Raw genomic sequence first — 19,125 nt, 5'->3', positions numbered from 1 at the left:
GGTAAGAAAGAGGGAAGAAAGGTTCAAGTGGAGTAAAAGGGTGAATGAGGCAAAAAACCTACTTAGTCACGGAAATTGACCATCCATGGGTGAGGAATTGGCTATAACCACCAAAATTGGACAGAAATTTGGAGCAGAACTAAATAAAAAAAATTAAAATAACAAAATTCAACATTATAATCTATCGCTGTATCTCAAGGACAATAATCTTTAGCACCAATATCCCCACACCACTCAAAATGTACCACATCCACAATTCGCCTCAACACAAACGGGTCTAGTAAACTTCTCGTAGCATCTGCAAGCCATGCAAGGCTCATCTTCGGGTCTGACCGACATAGACTATACATCTTGTCCATCTCAATCCGCTTTTTAGTGACTTGTGGGCCATCACTACCGAGAGTACCGTATGGTTGCAAGGCACGCAACAACCGATCATAACGAGAGGTGTTGGATTGAGACTCATATTCGCATAGAGACCATCTCTGGACTCTCTTTACTCCATGGAGCAATTCGTAAACCTTGTGGTGAGATCCCAGAAGAGCCCAGTTGCAGTATCCCATAGCCACCAAAGCGCCAACATCCGAGGACTCGATGACCTCATTAATTGTATCCAGACACTTTGCGATCATGCGATCGAGATATGCGCAAATATTCCCCTCTATCCCACGCAGAATCGGATTTTCGCGTTGCTTGCGCATATTGTCGCCACGAAAGTCGACAAAGTCGTTGATATACACACAAGCCTCGACAACTTTCATAAATTCCTGTTCCGTCATCTGTTGCCCTGTCGCTATCGATGCAGTCATAACACCATGATATGCGGCAATATCTATATGGCGATGAGCTGCAAGCCCTGTCATCCGACTACCGAATAGTCCACTAGGAAGACGATCCCGTGAATGATCTCGGAAGAAACCTAGGACGCGACATTGAATCATATACGAAACAAGATTCTCAAATTGCCAATCTGAAACACGGCCAGCCATATTGCAAAGCTTAAGAAATGATATTGCGGCGGCGCCAGTTTGCTGCAGGAGCCTTAACTCCTTCGCATCGGCCGCTTCGCAGTAGTCCCCAATCAGAACATCGTTGCAGGAGTCTGCAATAGCTCTTGCTAGTCCCTCGTCACAGAGACCGACTCCACAGGCAGTAACGCCGTAGTACTTTGCGTCGGCGCATATCTTGATTTGCTCGGGCGTGGGGTACAATTGATTGAAGATAAACTTGCTCCCATCGACGCCGGGGTTTGGACGCCGGTCTGGTGCTTCGATTTCTGGTATCAGATGCGCTGTTCCGACACCTTGACATGTGTCTGAAGCATATTTTATTTCCGTATTTGCGAACAACAGTTCGGTAACAGCTCCCTTCAACTTTTCGGCAGTGAAAAGATCGGTACTATTCCACTCTTCCTGGCGATCAATCACTCGATCCATTGCATCCAGCATGTCCTGGTGAGCACCACAGAGTTGAGTACTGGTGATGGATCCATCTTTCGAGTATGGTTCTTTGTCACAACGGCAATTTGTCTGGGGATTATAGCTTTCTGAAAGAAGATCTGTTTCGCCACATGATGGAGGCTTTGAGCCACCATATGTGACACTCCCATTGCTCACGTGATATTTGAAGGAATGAACAGTCTCCATGAGCTGGTCGTGGTGCATGAGACTCCGAAGATTGCCCTCAATGAACAGTTTGGTGAGCTCATCCATGCTAAAATATGGTTGGCAGGGAGCCTTCACTTCTGTAGAAGCTAATATCCAAGCATCCACCCATGCTAAATAGATGTGTAGCAGATCTGGTTGGATATTCTGAGAAATTTGAAAAAACATTTTAGCACAGACGACACAGACTGGATGATACACTCTGTGTGCATAGGGTGACCCTTATGAATTTTTGGATTCCGGTCTAGCTTCCAGTGGCATCTTAAGTACTTTCTGCACTTCAAGGACCATTCCCAGATGCCAAGTTTTTGGCTGTGGTTCCACTCCTTTACAGCCTTTACAGCCCAAGTGAAAGTCCATTGCCGTAGCTGCAGTAGTGGGGAACAGATGCACCTTTTCACATACGCACAATGGGGTTCATGACGCATAGCTAGACTGAAGAAATCTAGATGTCCCCACGGACATGCCGACTTTGAGAGCACTGCACATGTGACATCTCAGCTGAGCTATGAAAAAGATCCTACTGCAGAACTGTATCTGTACTAGAATCTTGGTAGTACTACGTGTCTATAGAGATTTCTCATAAATTAGCCACTAATCATTGGCATCGAGGTATGGGGTCGGCTATCTGCTGTCGAATAGCGGCATTGAGACAAGCAAACAACGGGCACTCCGTAGTAGTTGGGAACTCACAGAGTAAATTTGAAGACTGTGAATGGAGCATTATCTTCAGACATCCTTGGGTTCTGGTGTGGATAATGCGTCTGCAGGATTCCAATAGTTGGCGTCTGTATGTAAACTTAACTACTACCAGTATCAGTGACTGTGCTGTTCAGCTCCACTCTAACCATATCGCATCATACTGGTATGTTGATCAGACATCTATCGTCTGTATGGTGTTCCCATACAAAAGATACACATAGATCTTCACCAGATATCCACATATATGCACCCACTGGCATCAATGAGGGCATAAAGCTTGCCTTGGAATAACCTTACCCACCCACATGCAACTTGAAAGCAGGTGGAGAAAGCACAAATACGAAGTGATAGTCCGAGTTATGACCCATCATAATCCCGTACTGTGTACATTCCCAGTGGCTTGGGTCTGCTCAGCTGAAGCGGACTGGAGCAGACCAGCTCACCGCCCTGTTATGGATGAGGTTATAAAGTCAATGACCTTAGTTGTCATATTTTCGGTCATGCCGTTGGCGCATTGCGAAGTGTCAGATCAATAGAGTTTGATTATGCAGTTTGATCGAAGCACGAAGTCAACATCGGTGGTTTTCGACGGCTGGCTGAATATCGGGACCAAACAACGCTGATATTGGTGTAATGGCAACTCCGACCGAGAAAATCCGACCTGTCATGAGAAGCCTACAGGCCTAGGAATGACGCAGGATATCAGGCTGAACTTGTTGATGCGTGGGTGCCTGAGGATGCAAGCAGGTGGGGAAAGGCAGTGGAACTCGAGGGGGTTGGTCGGTGTCATTCTTCACTCTCCAATTGGAGACCCCGTTGGATTTAGATTCACAGCACAGTGGCCAGTTTCGGCATATTCAAGGCTGAATTAAATCAATCTCATTGCCGATATCTGAAGCTGCATATCTTGACATACTCTGAATGTTCTCAACATTGTGGATCCATCTCCTGATCATATGAAATCACTTCGTCAACGACATTCGGAAATGCCTAAATCCTCCGATAAGTTTTAACTGCAGAACATTGAGGAAAATATTATGCTCTCTTTTTGCCCCTTTTCATTGATCATTTGGAAATTTCACTGAAGAGACGCGGACTCCTTGACCCACCTCTTCATTATCACCGATCCTTACTTAACTAGGAAACTCCAGCAAAACACACCCCTCTTGGCCAACCCACTGCAGCATCCTCCGTACATACAGAACAATCCCTAGCAGGATGATCAAGCGATGCCAAGCAACATTCAGTGGAATCGGCGGCTAAGCCAAGTACTATGCCCTGTTTTTCAGCCACAAGAGACACTTGATCCGCGCCCTTGCGACGCGTGATTCGAGATTCTGATAGAGATGCCCCACGACAAGAACTCGGCTAAAGCAGTTCATCATGACGTCCCCATAATCAAGATTAAGTACTTCTAAAAATACCTATTCATCTGGATAGGAGAAACATCAGTTCGGCTTGTATTAAGATCGAGTATGATGAACGCTCTCTGCTCGGATTTTCTTGAAGGAGCGATATAGCTGCCAGTGTTCAACTATCATGCACACATCTTGTGACTCTAGCCTGCGTCGGAGTAAGGCCACTTGCAGGATGTTTATCAATCAAGTTATCAGAAATCGACCTTAAACTTGTCCAAGCATACAAGCGGGTTAGAAAGAATGCACGCGAGGTGATATCCCTCTTAATGTTTCCCAGCCATCAACCAATCATTCCAACCACCTCAATCAATCGCCCCAGCACACTCCAGTACACCCCTGTAGATCCCTTGGCTCTGTCTCAGTGACAGTGGTCATAGATCGGCAGTGTCTCCACGAGTGCATGGCAGCCCCATATCTTGCAGAGTATGAATGGAATGCTATAAGACGTCTCTCCCGACGACCTGACATTCTCGATTTTAGCTATCATCCAATACCAATATCTGTCCTTCCTTAAAATCAGGTATATGTCAATTATCTTGTCTTGCACCAGGCGTTTTACAATTCCTTCTTCGGTCTTTGTAGCTTCAAGCAGCGCAATAACCAACCTCGCTCTCAACTCATCTCCATCCATATTCTATCTATATTCCATATACTAACCATTGTATCAGACAAAACACCATTCCTTCCCCCACTCGACCTCTACTTCCCATCAAAATGCAAACTTCAATCTTCATATTTGGCCTCCTCGCCAGTTTTGTCTCCGCAATCCCGGCTCCAATGACCGAGACCACATGTCAAAACGTAAGTCACCACAAATAACCTTCGCTTAGTCTCCAGCTCCAAAACCTCAACTTACAAATTTTGATAGGAATTCTCCACCTGTGAAGTGAACGCTCCCTACTCCAGTCCCAATCAATGCTGCATCAGCAACATGGTCTGTGAACCATTGGGTGGATTCCAGTCAAACAGCACTATGGGTGTAAGTACTGCCTCACGGCCCAACCTCATACATCTACTAACTTATTTGAAGACCTGTGTCAAGCAGGACGATGTCCAGCAAAACTAAGACTGTCTTGTCTGAAACGAAAACATTCGGCGGGGTAGAATGACATGCACATAATTATTCAACGCGCAGGTGGGTATGGATGTCAGGGCTATGCAAGGGACGTTCAGCTTGACTGTACTATATTGATCCCCTGATATGCTAGGTCTGTCATTATCACCTATTGTAATTTTCGATTAATGGTACATACATTCATTACTTTAATGCAACAATGACTCCTATAAGTACGGGGTAGACATTTGGAGCTACCATCCAAACATAATCAAGTAAAATTAAAGGCCGGATTACAAGGAATACCAAAAGCTCTTCCAAAAATAAATTCAAAACATAAGCACTCTGATAATTACCATAAATCTGATCACTTCGACAGGGTTAGGGAAGAAATATACATTTTGATAGATCCGCTGCCAGTGCTTGTCTCCGAGTCTGTCTGAGTTGATGATAAGTTCACTTTTAGGTCAAAATATCCAGTATCCTGGTCCTTTAAGGTACGACCTCGAGGGGGAATGGGAAGTTGATTATGATCATTATCACCTGCCATAGTCTCACAGCGGTCCTTATGATGGTCTTAACCTTATTTCTCAAATAAACAGTGAGAGATACTAGTAATTGATATCCTGAACTCAGACTCAGAACTTGATATACAAGGCCTGAAAGATTTATGCATTCATAGGTAGAGGCCTGTAACAGCATCTTTACTACCATTTATAACACATTGAACGTTATATGTTGCACACCTGGGTGGCAGTAAATACGCTTTATCTGCTTGACTCCAACGAGTCATGGCAGCTCCTCTTGAGAGCAGGTGTAGACCACCTGATCCTTCATCGAGATATCACCTCCTTCACTCCTACACCCCGCACAGAGCAGCATATCTTCCCTAACCCTCCATCAGGTCCTCCCTCAGCTCCCTGCAATGACTACCTACGAAGAGCCGCAGACCAGTCATCACCTACCTTGACTCCTACCATCCGCGCGCGAGAAAACCTAAACTACCCTCATTTTTGGAGGCCTGTCTTGGTGCGTTGGACACTATTTGCAGCTCCACGAGCACCTCCTCTTTTCAATAATGGACCACTTGCCAGTGGTTTATGCGGTCCCATCGGCTCAGAACGCTACCTGGCATGGTACGAAGCTATATCTTGGAAGTGCGAGGACAAAGACCTGTCGCTACCGCCACTATGGACACCAACCACTAAGACTCGCGGAAAGACTTTCCCCCCTTACTGGAAGGAAGCCGAATCAGCGACAAACCTTGGCGTGACCGTTACCAGGGTAAGTCTACCAGACAACGGCGTTCTACACGCTGTGATGGACGGCTACAAGAAACGCGGCGTCGAATGGTCTAAGGACCTTAACTCCAAGGGCGTCATGGAATGGACCCGCAAACCCCGTGGCTCGCCAGTGACAATCCGCCGCAAGGGCATCAAATGGGTTCCTGTGTTTGGAAGATATTTTGCACTGACAGGTCGGAATCCCACCACTAACAAAAGCTACGCCGATTCCTGGCTGTTCAACTGGAAGGCAGAAGCATACTCCGACGCTGAGCATTCAGACATCCATTTCTGGCTTGGCCTGGTTATGCCGGACAGCGATAGTATACGGGAGGGACGGGGTATATATTTCGTTACAACTGAGATTGCTGAACTTGTGGCCCTTCGACGGAGGGTCTCCTGCAGGAATTAGAAGGCAGCACTGAGACTTAGGGAATTTTGAAGCCTTTTGAAATGTCGACTGTGTGATGGGTTGCAAAGTTTTCCTGTGATTGGCAGCGCTAAGTGCGATTACTGCGCCAGAATCAATTCCTTCAAATGTTCTTTTGGCCGTCAGATACATCCAAGTCATAATGGTCTCAATCCTAACTACGGAATGGTAGGTGATAAAGTACGAAAATTGAAGGACTACAGCAGGATTCCTGTTTCATAAAATGCATGCAATAAATACGATATACAGACAACGCAAAGAGCATCAAGTAAGAAGACAAAGAGATCAGGTGGATGAGACCAGGTCAGTAGACAACATCAAATAAAAAGGTATATCTACCACAGAAACGTCCAATAAAATAGACAATAGAAGTCAAAAGATCGAGCTTGCCGGAAGCACTCAGATGGAAGTCTGACAAGACTCAAAACTCAGAAAGGTAGAAAGGATATAAATAAAACGCCTGATCCTCCTGTACAGGTTTTAAAAACGGGATCTAGGGACATCACGTTTAGAAAACGTTCTTGCAGCCCCAGTGCTGCTCAACATCGAACTCGCCGGGGTTCTTCCACTCGTCATCGGCGTAAGAGAAGAAGATAGACTTGGAGCCGATCTTGGCGGCAATGGCCTTGATGGCAATCTCCTGCTCAGAGACACCGGGGACAGCCTTGCCGTTAGACTCACCAGCGGTGGGCCAGCCAGTCTCGAGGTTGACAACGTCCTTGGAGCAGATACCCTCAAGAATGTTGTACTCGCTCAGAGCGAAGGTACCGGCCTCCTCAGCGGTGGTGTCAGAGTTGAAGAAGGGGTGGATGTTGGCACCGACAATGTCAACGGGAGAGCAAAGGTTGGAGGTACCATACTCTTGCCAGATGTCAATGGGCTCGGTGGTGGTGACCTTGCCGGTGTAACCAGCAGACTCGAAGGAAGACTTAGAGGAAGAGATGAAGCTGGCAAGCTCGGCGGCAGTGACGTAACCGCTGGAGACGGCCTCGTTACCGACGACGATCAGCTCAACCATATCCCACTGAGCCCACTCGTTGATAGCAGTAACCTGCTCCTGGGCACCGGAGGTACCGCTGGACTCAATGTAGACACCGAGGATGATGTTCATGCCGAACTGCTTGCAGGCGTTGCCAATGAACTCCAGACCGCTGCAGTCAGTGGAGTAGATACGGACGAGATCGAAGCCCTTCTCGTGGATGATCTGGATGTTCTGGGTGACCTCATCCTGTGTCATGCATTCACCGGTCGAGGTGTAGGGGGAGAAGGTCATACCGTACTGGCCAGCACCGGTGAGACCAGAGGAGCTAGTGCCGGTAGTAGCAGCAGCGGCGGAGCTGGTGGCAGCAGCAGCAGAGGTAGCAGCAGGGATGGGGACAGCGGTGGTGGTAGCAGCAACGGTGGGGACGCTGGCCAGACCAGTGCTAGTGGCGTAAGGGCAGTAGTAGGTGGTATCGGTCTCGGTAACGGTCACGGTGCTCTCGGGCTTGGTGTAGACACCGGGGGTGATGGTGGAGGCAGTGGTGTACATGATAGTGGTGTCGCTAGGAACAACGGTGGTGGTACCGGGAACCACGGTGTAGGTACCAGCAACGGGGCAGGTGTAGGTAGTGTAGGCAATGATATCAGTGACAGTGGTACCAGTGGAAGAGGTAGTGGCGTATCCACAAGTCACGGTAGTACCAGTGCTGACAACAGTGGTGAGACCACCAATGGTGTTGGTACCGCTGGTGACGCTGGTGGCAGCAGCACCGCAGACAGTGGTAGTGTCGACCACAGTCATGGTGGTGGCCGGGATGGTGTAGACACCGGTAGAAGAGTAGCTGGTCACACCGTTGGTAGGCAGAGGCGACTCAGAGGTCGAAGGCGATGGGGTAGCGGACCAAGTAGCCTCGACAGAGGGAGCCACAGATGGGGTGACAGTCACAGTCATGGTGCTGGTGCTGGTGCGGTGCACGGTGTTGGTAAGAGTGGTAGTCGACTCGACCTCGGAGGAGGACGGGGACGGGGACTCGAAGACGGGCACAACAGTAGGCTCACCCCAGTAGGTGATGACCTTGGTAGTGCAGCCACAGGTCTCATCACCGGGGAGCACAGGAGCGACCGATGAGGGAGAGGCCGAGGCAGAGGCGGAACCGGAAGCAGCAAGAGAGCGCTTCTGGTGCAGAGCATCGTGGCGACGGTGAAGGTGAGAATCGGCGAGAGCAGAGCCCACCAAGGCGGCGGCCGCGAAAACAGAGCCCTTCATGATGAAATGAGAATGGACTTTGCGTGCCGAAGAATGAATGCCCGCTGAACGAGTGAAGCGGTGGTCAATTGAAATTCAAGGAACGTGGGTAAAGAGAGGAAAGGAGAGAAAGTGGGCACGCAAGGCCTTTTGTTGGTTTCCCAAGGTTGATAATAAGGAAAAAAGTGGAGTTTAGGGGGGGGGGGGAAGGAAAAGAGGAAAATCCCCATCTAAAAAAGGAGCCCAACTTCACCAAAAGAAGTAAAATACATGGAACCAAATGACTCTATTGGGTCAATTGCAGTTCAATTGGATTCAATTGGGAAGATTAATTAATTACGACTCCACCGATCGTGAATTCGAGTTTACCCTGACATGACCCTGAAAGACCCTAGTTAACGCACTGAGACCCTGAGCTAATGTATATTTGGTTACAATGAAATTACCCCTGGATCCTTCCAAGATTCCAAGATTATTCTTATGGTCTAGATGCTCAGGTACCATTCAATTATCATTGGTTTATATCATTACTCATGTTGGTTATGGTGGATCACACGGCTCGGGAGACTCAATTGTTCCAAGGTCAACTGGTACAAGATTCTTGTTAGAACCATTTCAAAAATACAGAGTAATACTCAATTTACTCAATTTCTCAAATTTGTAGATGCTAAATAGGCAACGGAATAATGTGAAATGTTCTATTCTTCAAAAATAGCATGTCTCACTTGGGGGGCGGACCTCCTGGCTAAGAGAGGCAAAGTTCAAATGTTCTCGGAGCAGACGGAGAGAGCTCAGCCCCTTACTGCGGGGCAGGGTGAAGAAGCCCTAGAGCCCTCACAGAATGAAATGAACTTAAGTGAGAATAAACTTATGAACTGGTTCATGTTGCAGGAGTCAAGGAGAATCACATTAAGATAAATTAAGATCCTCATAATCTGGAGGGAGTAGATATACTCGGTATCATATTCATAACATCATCACCTGGGCACCCATCCATGACTGGAAGAATGAATACGGAATATACGAAATATACGAAATAAAACATGGAGAAAAACAAGAAAATTCTCACCATGTGGATCTCCATACTTTGGATCTAATCTCAAATTAGTCAAGTGGCAGCTATAAAGTGGAGATTGAGATACATAAATCCGAGTTATCATTGGATATGATATCCACTCTAATTTCCGTGTTTGCCGATCTTCATTCTCTTTTCTCTTTTCATCTCTTTTTTATACAATCAATACGAGAGTACAAGTATCACCAGTTGACAACTTACTAAATTCCAGTCATCTTCACAATTCAATTCTCATCTAAATTTAATTTCAGTACGGAGTAATCAAGTCATCTTCATGAATTCCGGGGTTCATAAATAGACTATGACGTTTGTCAAAATGAAGCCACAACCTTGAAACTTGAAAATACCCCAGAGCACGCACATGGTATACATAGCACATGTGATAACTGTTGAAGTCCAGTTCAGACCATACACAGATCGCCATACCTCCTTCGATTCCTGACTCCATCCCAAACTTGAATTGTCAAAGCACTTGTTTCTCTCCCATAGCCGATCATCCGAGCTGGCATACTAGAATCATCCTCGGTCCATAAGTAGCGAACTACATCGTAAATGCGTGGCCGGGGAATTTACTTTATCCAGTTAAGCGAGTCCTATCCCACCTTTGATACGAATATTGTTCTACTAGTCAAGGCTTGAGATAATACTCCATCCAGTGAACAACGTATCCGCACGTTCCCGGTCGACGATCATGGCAAGTGGGACAGGAGAACGGCCCCTTTCAGGCCTCCAGAGATGCTGATCATAATGCTACAAAGGCCTAGATCTGGCTAGCTGAATTCAAGCTTCAAGAACTTGAATTCTTGTCCTTTATACTCGGTGTATGCTTCATCAAAGAGCATGAATGCACTGTTCAAGGGTTATACCGCAGCATTCGTTTATCATTTTTGCGGAGTACTGGATACGGTATTCCGTAATAATCTTGTTTATGGAGAATCTTACAGCCGCACTCCATTCGCATGGAGGAAACCTTTTCCTGTCGGGTAAGTCATATTTACCATATTTACCCCTGAGGCTTCACTAGTCTCTTCTGGACCCCCCAAATCCGAGCGCAATAATGAACGATCGTTTCCCTCTCTGCAATTATTGTCTAGTAAACTTTGCATACACTGTTATCGTACCAACTTTTCATGCTGAATTATCAGACTGAAAATCTGGTAATCATGGTAAAAGGGGAACATTGAACATTCCCCACCCAAACAAAAGCTCATCATCGGTGTGTATTTAATTTCTCGTTTCCTGGGCATCTAAGACTCCACTCCCACACAGGCCTGGACCATCAGATTCTTCAAAATCCGGAGACGCTATGTGGTGCCAAGCAATATAATCGATCTGGGCACTCCCCGAAATGTCTATGAAGATGGGGAATTTAGTGAAAGGCTTGGCAAGACCCTGATTCTGAGGTTATTCACGTTGTGTATGGAGGTTTCAGGGGCTGACCAGGGGTGACGGCTTTTTGCCACCACCAACCAGGCCTGCAAGAACACCTCTGTTGCAACGGTGTCTAAGTGGGGCGGGGGCTGTATCTTAAGACTTTCTGCTGTCTCATTCTCATCTCTCCTGTACGGAGTACGGGGCGGCCTCCCCTCGTATAGACTCGACCTGGTGGAAATATGTACCTATGTGGAGAAATGTGACGGTGAGACCAGTGTCTCGGAATGTTCTCTCGGCTATCCAGATGTCAGTAAGATGGTCAGCCAGATGAAGAATGTTCCATTGTTCCAAGATTCTTGGAATCAGCCCTGGAGCTCTCAGAATAGATCAACCATGAATACATCGCTGACTAAGCGCGCATTGCAATGCCCAAAATGTCCAGGGGCTCATGAATCATGCAAGAACTCGAGATTAAAGCCATCGCCGGGCGGATAGATTGTATGAGCCTTGGGTCAAAATTATTCAAGTCGTGTACCTGTGGATTAACCGCTCACCTAGTTAGAAAGGAATGAATGTGCAGGGCTTCAGGTTTCCTCGGTGGTGTGAACTTGAATATCATACGTATGAACTCGAAGTTTCTATGTAGCCAAAAGCAACAGGTTCAATCGTACTGCTAGGTACTACCTAGGTAGTAGTAGTATATTTGCGCAGGGCTTGAAACTTCAACTTGAAGTTGGTCACAGTAAAAGGAGGTCAACATGACTTACACATCCATGTGAGAGGCAAAATTCTCTACGCTACCAGTGCGCTCCGACTCCGAGTCGGACTCGGAGTTGAGACATCGGTCTCTAACTTGAACTTCAAGTAAAGGACTTCAGACCAAAGTATATATAAGAATAAAACTTGCATTCCAAGATTCCTATTCACGCAGGCATTTAACTCCATCAACCCAACTCCAAGCTCATAAAGTACAAGTTTGAATACTATCACCAACAGTAGTAGTACTCAAGTATCAACATTCAAAAAATCAATGTGCACGCATAACTCCAAAAGGCATTTGCAAAACAATCATTCGATCATCGCACGCTCAAAACTTTACTTTCTGTGCCATTCCATATCTGTAGGTCCATTTTTTGAAGTCTCAGACCAAAACTTGGAGATATAAAGTGACACAATCAAGAAGAGGGCGGATGGTAGGATCCACCAATGAACCTTCAATAGAAAAGAATATCAGCACTGGCACCAGCTCAGTACCACTAGTAGCGCTCAATGATGAGAACTCACCGACTGAAAATCGACCCAAAGAATCCGGTCTGCGCGTCTCCAGACTTTCGGCGCGCCCAGCCAGAGTCCACATTATATTGCTTCACATCTTGAAGCCCGGCGAAGAGACCGCGTCCTGCAGTAGCATGCTATATCAAGAACAGTTAGAAAATTTTCCAAGCTTGAATGAGATCCAGGCTCTGGTTGAGAGAAAATAAATTCCAGCGGCTGAATAACCACTGGCATGCCAGTCCGACTACCAGTGCATGATATATCCTCAATATCAAGTTGTATGTGTATAACGTACCCGATGTTCTTGCTTATTGCGAACCCAGTAATCAGCTCCAAAGTCATTCTGGAGACGGGCATGCTCAGAGTCAGAGGATTTGGATGGGTTGGCCATTGCGAGATATTGTAGTGGTGATCGACCGTGTAAGTAGAGTAGAGAGTATAGATAGAGAGGAGAGTGATGAATGGAGAGGTTCAAAATTGAAGGGAGAGTATATGAAAGATAAAGATATTTGTTTGTGTATGTGTCTTGGAAGAACCTTCCTGTAGCGATACTAGCGACTTCTTTATATGCAAAAATCTATAACAATGTACCAAACAAAATTGGAAGTCACTGCCAGTGAGTCAATACACCGCCACGACAATCTGATGGCCTGACACCCGCAACGGCCGAACCCGGACCCAAATTTTGAGTACCAGAGTGTTCATTCAGTAGGGACTCAAGTGCCGATAATTTGGGTCGAAAAGTTGGGACGAACGTATCGGTTCCGAGGGTCTATTCTCGGTGAACTTAGTATACTATCTCAGGTCGAATAACCAGTCTCAATGTCTTGATTTGATTCGTCTGGATAAGATATTATGAACCAGCTGAGTTCATGTGGTAAGATGATAGATATGATTTCATTTTATAATTATATGATTGAGTATTTCTCCGTCTGGGGCTGATTTGGGGTTGGGCCATAGATGGAATTGGGGGCAAGTTGTGACGTCGCAGGTGGTGCGGTACGACCGAACCACGCGGGAATAGAGATTCCGGGTTTCCAGGTAGATACAATTTTATTTTAAACAGCTGCTATTGGGATATCGATTCGGGAATTTCCGATTGTATGGGGTGACCTGGGGACTTTTGTGGCTGAGGATTTTCATGCTGGGCGGGTGGTGGCATGATCGGGTACACGGCGAGACGAACCAGTATACTGAATAAGCCAATAAGATGAGCGATACATTGATTATTTCGGACGAATTGAATTTAGGTTGAATTCGGGAACTCCCTCTGTCTGATATTGAAAGGTTGTTGTAGATTTGAGCTGGTCTAGTGATATGCTTGCTAGTTGCAGTTGGCAGGTCCGCCAACTTGAACAAGTTCCAGTATCGGGACTTAATAGCAATTAATGCTTCTCAGGACCAAGTTAGAGCTCAAAGTCTTGTTGAATCTTGCCAGTTCACATATGCATTGATTCTGAGCAGATATTTTTCTGTAGCAGCTAGGATATTCAAATGTTGTTCCCGTGCCCCAGTGTTAAGCTGGGGAATTGCGACCATCAAAGTAGTTGCCTTAGATACATTAACTTCTGGACCAGAATAAAGACATTGCGGCAAGACTTCTTCCATAAGCTCCCTCCAAATAACTCCGTCAATTGACCAAAATATCACCCAAGGACTTTTTAAGTGCACATATCCAAAGTCTTTTGTGCATTCAATCAAGACATGCCGTGGCGCTAAAACTTCAAAATCGGAGTATGCAACATGGGAGCGGGATCTCCATAAATGGCAAAGTTGCATGAAGGAGAAGATCCTTGAACGGACCAAGGTGTAACAAGGTATGTGAATAATGGGGCGGTCATTGTCCAAGCATCCAAGCATATAGAGATTCCCAAAACGCCGAAGTGAAAATGGCTATTCAGATTGTAGCCAGATGAAAAGATCTCCAAAAAATTGAGCATCGAGATATAAGTATGGCGAAAAAAGGTATGTCCACTCCAGGACAGATCAGTTGTTCTCGGTCCATCTAATAAAATGTTAACCCTCGGTTCCATACCTACGTTGCGATTGTCTTGTCGTCCATACCTGTGTCTGCACTCCATACAGCAGTAGAAGATAGTACTACCTTCATCAGCACTTCGCAATTGCGCCTCAGTCCAAGTAGCCTTGGGATGTGAGCATTTGGGGCATTCGATTTCTGTAATCGGGCCGTCGCCGAGATCCTTGCGGTTGACCTCCTGGGTCTGGGAACGAAGCTTGGTGCGGAGTCTTGAGGGGAAGTTTGCGGAGGAGGAGACGTGGACTGAAGTGAGGAGTTCGTCTGGAATCCGAAGTTAGCTCAATGCTGCGAAAGAAAAGAAAGAGATTCGGGATGCGATCGCGACATACTTCTGGCCATTGTTCCACACAGGGTACAGGGGATCTTGTCAGCAGCTGTAATTGGCAGCAAGTGCCCACAGTCTTCACAGAATTGAACAGCCATGATGAATTATACACAAGGTTGCTTAAAGATATTCCGATACGAAAAACTGCTCAGAGGTAGAAATTGTGTTCGGAATCCAAAATTTTGCATATAGGTCACGTGGTCTTATCTTATCGGATTCTCAGTGAAGTACAATCGTCAACCCCACAGCCCGCATACGACACTTATACCAACCAGTTGACTGCGAAGGTCTATGTAGGGTCAAGAGCTCAATTTTAATAAATTTACGTTCACATTGAACCCTCTTGAGCTCAAAATTATTGTATGGATAGGTTGAGCCTTAGCTAATATACTCTTTCGAAATGAATACAGTGCTAAACCTCATCATCCAATGTTACCAGAGGAGATCTCCCAGGTGCCAGATCAACTTGAACTTGAACAACTTATTAAAACTTTGATCATATGGATTTCATATCTTGATACATTGAAAATTGATATTTAACAAAGTGATATACCTGAAAGAAACTTGAACGCTGATGATATGTACAATATCCCGATCCCAGAGTATTTTATACTCAACACCAAATAGAAAGGAAATAAAACGAGTGAAAAGATCCCTATGATCCCTTACTCCCAAGAATCGATCTTCATAGTACCCTTCTCCTGGAAGTTCTGGTGCATCTTAAAAGCCTGGAAAAGCATATGAGGCTCATGACCCATACCCTTGCGCAGACACTCGAACTCAGCCCGATCAAGGTAATCAGTCAAGATGGGGTAGTAGTCAGGGTGAGAACACTTCTTAATGATAACACGAGCACGCTCGCGAGGTGACAGACCACGGACATCAGCCAGACCCTGCTCAGTAACGATAACGTCGAGATCATGCTCTGTCTGATCGATATGTGTGGCGAAGGGAACAATACAACTGACACCGGTAGGATCGGTCTTCGAGGGACGGGTAGAGGGAGTGTGCATAATGGAGTACTTGGCATTACGCAGGAAATCGGCGGAACCACCCAGACCGTTCAGCATACGGGAACCCATGACACAGGTCGAGTTAGCGTGGGCGTAGATGTCGACCTCAACAGGGGTGTTCATTCCAATACAGCCGAGACGACGAATGATCTCGGGGCTGTTGGAAACCTGCTGAGAACGGAGGAGCAGCTTGCCAGCGTACCTCTCCCAGTTATCGTAGAAACGCTTGAATCCATCGGGGGAGAAGCGGATGGAGGTAGCGGTGGCAAAGTCGAGATTGCCGCTGTCGAACAGATCCAGGAAAGAGTCCTGCAGAACCTCGGTCCAGACCTTCAAGTTGGTGAAGTCTGCACCGCCCTTGCTGAGACCGCCGATGACGGCGTTGGCAATGTTGCCAATACCGGACTGAATGGGCAGGAGGTTAGGCGGGAGGCGACCGTGCTTAACCTCGTGCTTGAGGAATTCAATGAGGTTGGCGGCAATAGCTTGGGAGCCCTCGTCCTCAGGGGCGTTGGGCTGGGTCTGATCCGGGTAGTTGGATTCAACGATCGCAACGACCTTCTCGGGATCAACGGGGATGTATGGGAGACCGATACGATCTTCAGGAGCCATAACCAGGTATGGCTTGCGGCCAGGAGGCAGGTCGGAGCCGACAATATCGTGCAGACCCTCGAATGAGGGGCTAGCGGTGTTCACCTCAATAATGACCTTATCGGCCATCTGGACAAGCTCGGGCGAGGCGCCGACCGAGGCACCAGGGATAATACCACCACATTCTGTGATCGCAGAGGCTTCAATAACAGCGACGTCAATCTTATTACTTGGCTTGTTTAATGTGTAGTAACCCTAAGAAGATGATTAGCTCGCCGATCGGGATCGTCGTTTTGGTTGCTCCGCGGCGGGAAATCCCGAACCCACGCAGCTGCAGCCACATTAAAGTTTCCGCAAAACAGATAGAACAAACATACATAGACCAAATCCGAGGGAAACATGCTCAGATGCTTATCAAAGAACTTAATCTGTCCATTGTTGATACCCTTGGCAATCTCCTTTCCGACCTGGTGGGGGCTTCGACGCTCAATCATGTTCAATCGTGCCCATCGGTTCTCGGTCTCCGCACCAGAGGAGGCTCCAACGAGGAGGGTGTACTTCAGCTGACCTTCGAGGCCATTCTTCTCGACGTGATCGGCCAATGCGGTGGGGACCATCCTATTCAATCTGTTAGGATCATTGACGCAGTTTTCTGCTGGGGATATTCCCCAACATTCCACAAATTTTTTTCTTCCTAGACAAAGGTGGATCATCACACATACTTAGGATATCCAACACCCGTAAAACCGGACCAGCCGATATACGAGCCATGAGGAAACAGATCAATGAGATCCTCTGCCTTAGCCAACTTCTTCAAGTAAGAAGGGCGTCGGACGCGGCTCTTCAGGAGGGCAGAAGCAGCCATTCTGATTGAATTTGGAGTGGAGAGGGGGAATTGGAAGAAAGAGGGTAGAGAGTAAAAAGGAAAGAGAAAAAGAAGTGCCAGGGAGGCGAGAGCTGGATTGAAATAATTCCTCCACAGTGAACAAGCTCCACAAAAGTTACTAAGATACGAACCCGGGAGAAGGGAAAGAGTCTGGATTGCCAGCATATGGATGTATTCTCTTCCGCTCCCCGGATTTTGCAGATTCCCCGCACCCCCGGATCTTAAGGCAATTGAATATGGTATTACCCTATAATTGTAGCTATAATATCTGCTGATATGGTAATTCATCCTCCTTAATCCCATTATTGCTCTGTCTTCTGCTGCTTGCAATTTGACATGGATGTTCCCAGTTGCCTCAATGCTCCCGGATTGGGTCTAGTGTCATAATCTCATCCTGACATCATTCGGAATTTACTCGGATTCGACTCGGTGATGCTCGGTATGCTGCAACCGGCCATTATGATACAACATTAAAACATGAAATATACACATAAATGACAATATCTACATGAATTATATCCCGAAATTGATTATAAGGAAGTAGAAAAGAGCTCAAAAAAGTCGTAGAAAATAAACAGTTCAATCTTCACTTCATATCTCGATCCCGTTATCATGATCCCTATCTCTATCTTCGCCGTATCGGCCATCTGGGTAAGAGGATCCGGCCCGACCACCCCCTAATCAGTCCACGTCTCGGACTGTATCGGTTAAGCTTGCTCGGCCACACGGAGCCCCTGATAGCCCTATTTTATACCCATCCGGACACCGCAGCCCGCCGGGTACCCGCTGCGATGGAGTCAACCATAGTATATCAGTTATTATTGTCTAAGCGCGCGGGAAAAATCGAGATTAATCAAGATCATTAGATCTGATCTACAAATTTCTAGTTTGCTTCCGGGTGGCTTGATGGGCTTTTTATCATCATTGATACACCTGATAGGTCTGGTTGAGAGTGAACTAGGTAGTACTAGGTTGCGAGATTAATCAACAATTACACTGGCATCTAAATCTGCAGGCTCAAGATATTATTCCGCGATGTCCACGTACTACAAACATAGTACCATACTTTATTAATGGCCTGATGTTATGACGCTAGTCAATTCATGATTCAATAGCGCGTATGGAGTACATGGTTCGATTCTCCTGCTTGAATACATGGCAGACTGGGGAAAGCATCCATCACAATTAACATTGAATACATTAATGCCAATTTTCACTTGCAATTAGTATTTCATCCTACGATCCACTTCCAATCCGGATATCACATATGGATCTGCTAACGGATGAAAAGGTGCCGAATGATCTGTCAGCTTTAAGTAGCTTTTTAAGGACGTCATCACTGGCAGGTGTAATCATAGGCAGTTCAACTGCTACAGAGTAGGGACACTTGAATACTAGTACTTCAATGGATCGAGATTCAATTTATCAATTGAAACATGATAAATCGAACCACCGTGACCACAAGATATTATAAGGTTGAAACAGGAACCGTCAGCAAAACCTTGGAAGTAACCATTATCAATTGACGATTGATTTTACTAATGTCAACTACTAAAAAAGAATGGCAGGAAGAAACTCCTTGCAAGATAAGAATAAAAAATAAAAAATAAAGATAAAGAAGCACAAAAAGGACGTCAAAAAACAAACAAAACCCCGTAATTCATCACCGCAATTTCTCGTAGACGCCGTCCCATGCGCGCAATATGCGAATGCATATCAACCCCTTGACCATGATCGGTCCACAACCTAATAACTTGATTCTCCGTTGGC

General features: G+C 46.3%; 7 protein-coding genes across 7 annotated transcripts; 2 read left to right on the top strand and 5 right to left on the bottom strand.

Moving 5' to 3' along the window:
- Window positions 1-194: 194 nt before the first annotated feature.
- N7483_006038 (uncharacterized protein) lies at window positions 195-1,712 on the bottom strand (the record flags this gene model as incomplete). The annotated part of the gene is made up of 1 exon (XM_057089475.1): window positions 195-1,712. The coding sequence occupies one exon, from the start codon at window positions 1,710-1,712 to the stop codon at window positions 195-197; it is 1,518 nt and encodes a 505-aa protein (XP_056949304.1).
- Window positions 1,713-4,498: 2,786 nt separating this feature from the next.
- N7483_006037 (uncharacterized protein) lies at window positions 4,499-4,850 on the top strand (the record flags this gene model as incomplete). Its single annotated transcript, XM_057089474.1, has 3 exons — window positions 4,499-4,585; window positions 4,653-4,763; window positions 4,815-4,850. The coding sequence occupies 3 exons, from the start codon at window positions 4,499-4,501 to the stop codon at window positions 4,848-4,850; spliced, it is 234 nt and encodes a 77-aa protein (XP_056949303.1).
- A 723-nt stretch (window positions 4,851-5,573) lies between these two features.
- On the top strand, window positions 5,574-6,533 carry N7483_006036 (uncharacterized protein; the record flags this gene model as incomplete). Its single annotated transcript, XM_057089473.1, has 1 exon — window positions 5,574-6,533. The coding sequence occupies one exon, from the start codon at window positions 5,574-5,576 to the stop codon at window positions 6,531-6,533; it is 960 nt and encodes a 319-aa protein (XP_056949302.1).
- A 526-nt stretch (window positions 6,534-7,059) lies between these two features.
- Window positions 7,060-8,799, bottom strand: btgE (putative cell wall glucanase (Scw11); the record flags this gene model as incomplete). The annotated part of the gene is made up of 1 exon (XM_057089472.1): window positions 7,060-8,799. One exon carries the CDS (start codon window positions 8,797-8,799, stop codon window positions 7,060-7,062), a length of 1,740 nt encoding a protein of 579 aa, XP_056949301.1.
- A 3,603-nt stretch (window positions 8,800-12,402) lies between these two features.
- On the bottom strand, window positions 12,403-12,893 carry N7483_006034 (uncharacterized protein; the record flags this gene model as incomplete). The annotated part of the gene is made up of 3 exons (XM_057089471.1): window positions 12,403-12,439; window positions 12,512-12,639; window positions 12,798-12,893. The coding sequence occupies 3 exons, from the start codon at window positions 12,891-12,893 to the stop codon at window positions 12,403-12,405; spliced, it is 261 nt and encodes an 86-aa protein (XP_056949300.1).
- A 1,595-nt stretch (window positions 12,894-14,488) lies between these two features.
- On the bottom strand, window positions 14,489-14,963 carry N7483_006033 (DNA-directed RNA polymerase I core subunit RPA12; the record flags this gene model as incomplete). The annotated part of the gene is made up of 3 exons (XM_057089470.1): window positions 14,489-14,507; window positions 14,567-14,801; window positions 14,870-14,963. 3 exons carry the CDS (start codon window positions 14,961-14,963, stop codon window positions 14,489-14,491), a joined length of 348 nt encoding a protein of 115 aa, XP_056949299.1.
- Window positions 14,964-15,530: 567 nt separating this feature from the next.
- Window positions 15,531-17,334, bottom strand: coaT (acetyl-CoA hydrolase ACH1; the record flags this gene model as incomplete). Its single annotated transcript, XM_057089469.1, has 3 exons — window positions 15,531-16,724; window positions 16,847-17,087; window positions 17,192-17,334. 3 exons carry the CDS (start codon window positions 17,332-17,334, stop codon window positions 15,531-15,533), a joined length of 1,578 nt encoding a protein of 525 aa, XP_056949298.1.
- Between the last annotated feature and the right edge of the window lie 1,791 nt (window positions 17,335-19,125).

Source organism: Penicillium malachiteum (assembly GCF_028827825.1).
Source record: "Penicillium malachiteum strain IBT 17515 chromosome Unknown utg000002l:1.0-8849297.0:1.0-8852440.0, whole genome shotgun sequence".
NCBI lineage: Eukaryota > Fungi > Ascomycota > Eurotiomycetes > Eurotiales > Aspergillaceae > Penicillium > Penicillium malachiteum.
The sequence above is the reverse complement of the archived record's forward strand: the minus strand, read 5'-3'. Positions and strand labels throughout refer to the sequence as shown.